The 1,451-nt window shown below is 51.1% G+C and overlaps 1 protein-coding gene across 1 annotated transcript; it reads right to left on the minus strand.

The window, feature by feature from the left end:
• Positions 1–13: 13 nt before the first annotated feature.
• On the minus strand, positions 14–1,445 carry LOC112080258 (alpha/beta hydrolase domain-containing protein 17A; the record flags this gene model as incomplete). Its single annotated transcript, XM_024145995.2, has 3 exons — positions 1,117–1,445; positions 695–889; positions 14–275 (listed from the first exon to the last, which is right to left on the minus strand). Coding segments are annotated over exons 1-3 (750 nt in total), but the record flags the coding sequence as incomplete, so codon positions are not given.
• Positions 1,446–1,451: the final 6 nt, after the last annotated feature.

The raw sequence follows: 1,451 nt of genomic DNA on the forward strand, positions 1-1,451 counted from the left end.
TGTGTTTTGTGTGTGTGTGTGTGTGTGTGTGTGTGTGTGTGTGTGTGTGTGTGTGTGTGTGTGTGTGTGTGTGTGTGTGTGTGAGAGAGACACACTTGGGAAAGGCGTCGAAGCAGTACGTCTTCTTGGTGTCGGGGAAAGCCACCCTCATGCCAGAGGTGAGAGGGGAGTGGAGCACCACAGCAGCACACTCAAACCTGGACGCCAGGTCCACTGTTGGTACTGTGCCAATACTCTGCCCATACAGGATGATGTTCTCTGGGCTGATACCATACCTGGGACACAAACACAGATAACTGAGTAAACAAAAACACAGCCGAGATGACCAGAATAGGCCTTCTTGTTGTGCACTCCTGAAGGGTAACGGTGTGTACAGTTTTCCACCCAGCACTACCCTATCCTTGTATGGACCAGAAGTACTCAAACCAAGGAAAATTGGGGACATTTTGCCGGTCCCCACAAAGAAAACTGCTATTTTAGGTTTAGGGTTACAATTAGTGTTAAGGGTTACGGTTAGGAGTTAGGTATAGTTTTGGGGTTGAGGTTAGGCATAGGGTTAAGGTTATGTTTAGGTTAAGGGTCACATTTAGGGTTAGGGAAAATAGGATTTTGGATGRGAATCAATTCTTTGGTCCCCACAAGAATAGCAATACAAAAGTGTGTGTGTGTGTGTGCGTGTGTAACAGCTGTTTACCGCGAGCGCAGGGCGTGCCAGGCWGCGTCTATGTCAGCGTAGAGGTTCTTCTCTGAGGGTTTGCCAGTGCTGACACCGTAGCCAGAGTAGTCGTAGGAGAAGATGTTGCAGTTGATACGCGTGCCCAGGCCAATGTAGAAGCTACTCATCTGACCCAAATCTACTGCATTACCATGGGAGAATAGCACTGTGAACCTGGGAGAGGGAGAGGTAGAACAGTTAGAGGAAAATAAAGAAGAGAAGGGAGGAAACAGTGATGTATACAACCATAGAATATAAAAGAACACTAAAATAGAACTCTATAATTCATGCATCTCTATAAATAGAAAAACCTGCACAATCTCCCTTGTTGTGCAAAAGAGCAAGAGAAAGGTTGCGACCCATCATCTCTATACTAATCTAGTTCTTCTCTCTCCTCTCACCTGGCGTTGGGGGCACATCGGATGTACATGCAGCCCACCCGGTTCCCCCGGCTGGACCTGGTCAGGAACACGTCTGTCATGTCCAGCTCTCTCTGAGTGTACTGGAACTCTGCCCTCTCTGTCAGATGGAGCTTCCACCTGCCCTCTCCGCCACCTCCTCCCCCTCCACCACCTCTGTCTCCCGCACCGCCACCCAGCCGGGAGCGCAGGCCCGGAGCCCCCAGAGAGGGGGGAGCACCCCCTGGCGTGGTCCCGGCTGCTGCTGCAGCTGTAGCCTCCGGGTCAGGCAGCATGGAGTAGGTGGGCTCTGGAGGGAGGAAGGCCAGCTTGGCTGC

The sequence above is a fragment of the Salvelinus sp. IW2-2015 genome, unplaced genomic scaffold, assembly GCF_002910315.2.
Source record: "Salvelinus sp. IW2-2015 unplaced genomic scaffold, ASM291031v2 Un_scaffold14022, whole genome shotgun sequence".
In the NCBI taxonomy this organism is placed as follows: domain Eukaryota; kingdom Metazoa; phylum Chordata; class Actinopteri; order Salmoniformes; family Salmonidae; genus Salvelinus; species Salvelinus sp. IW2-2015.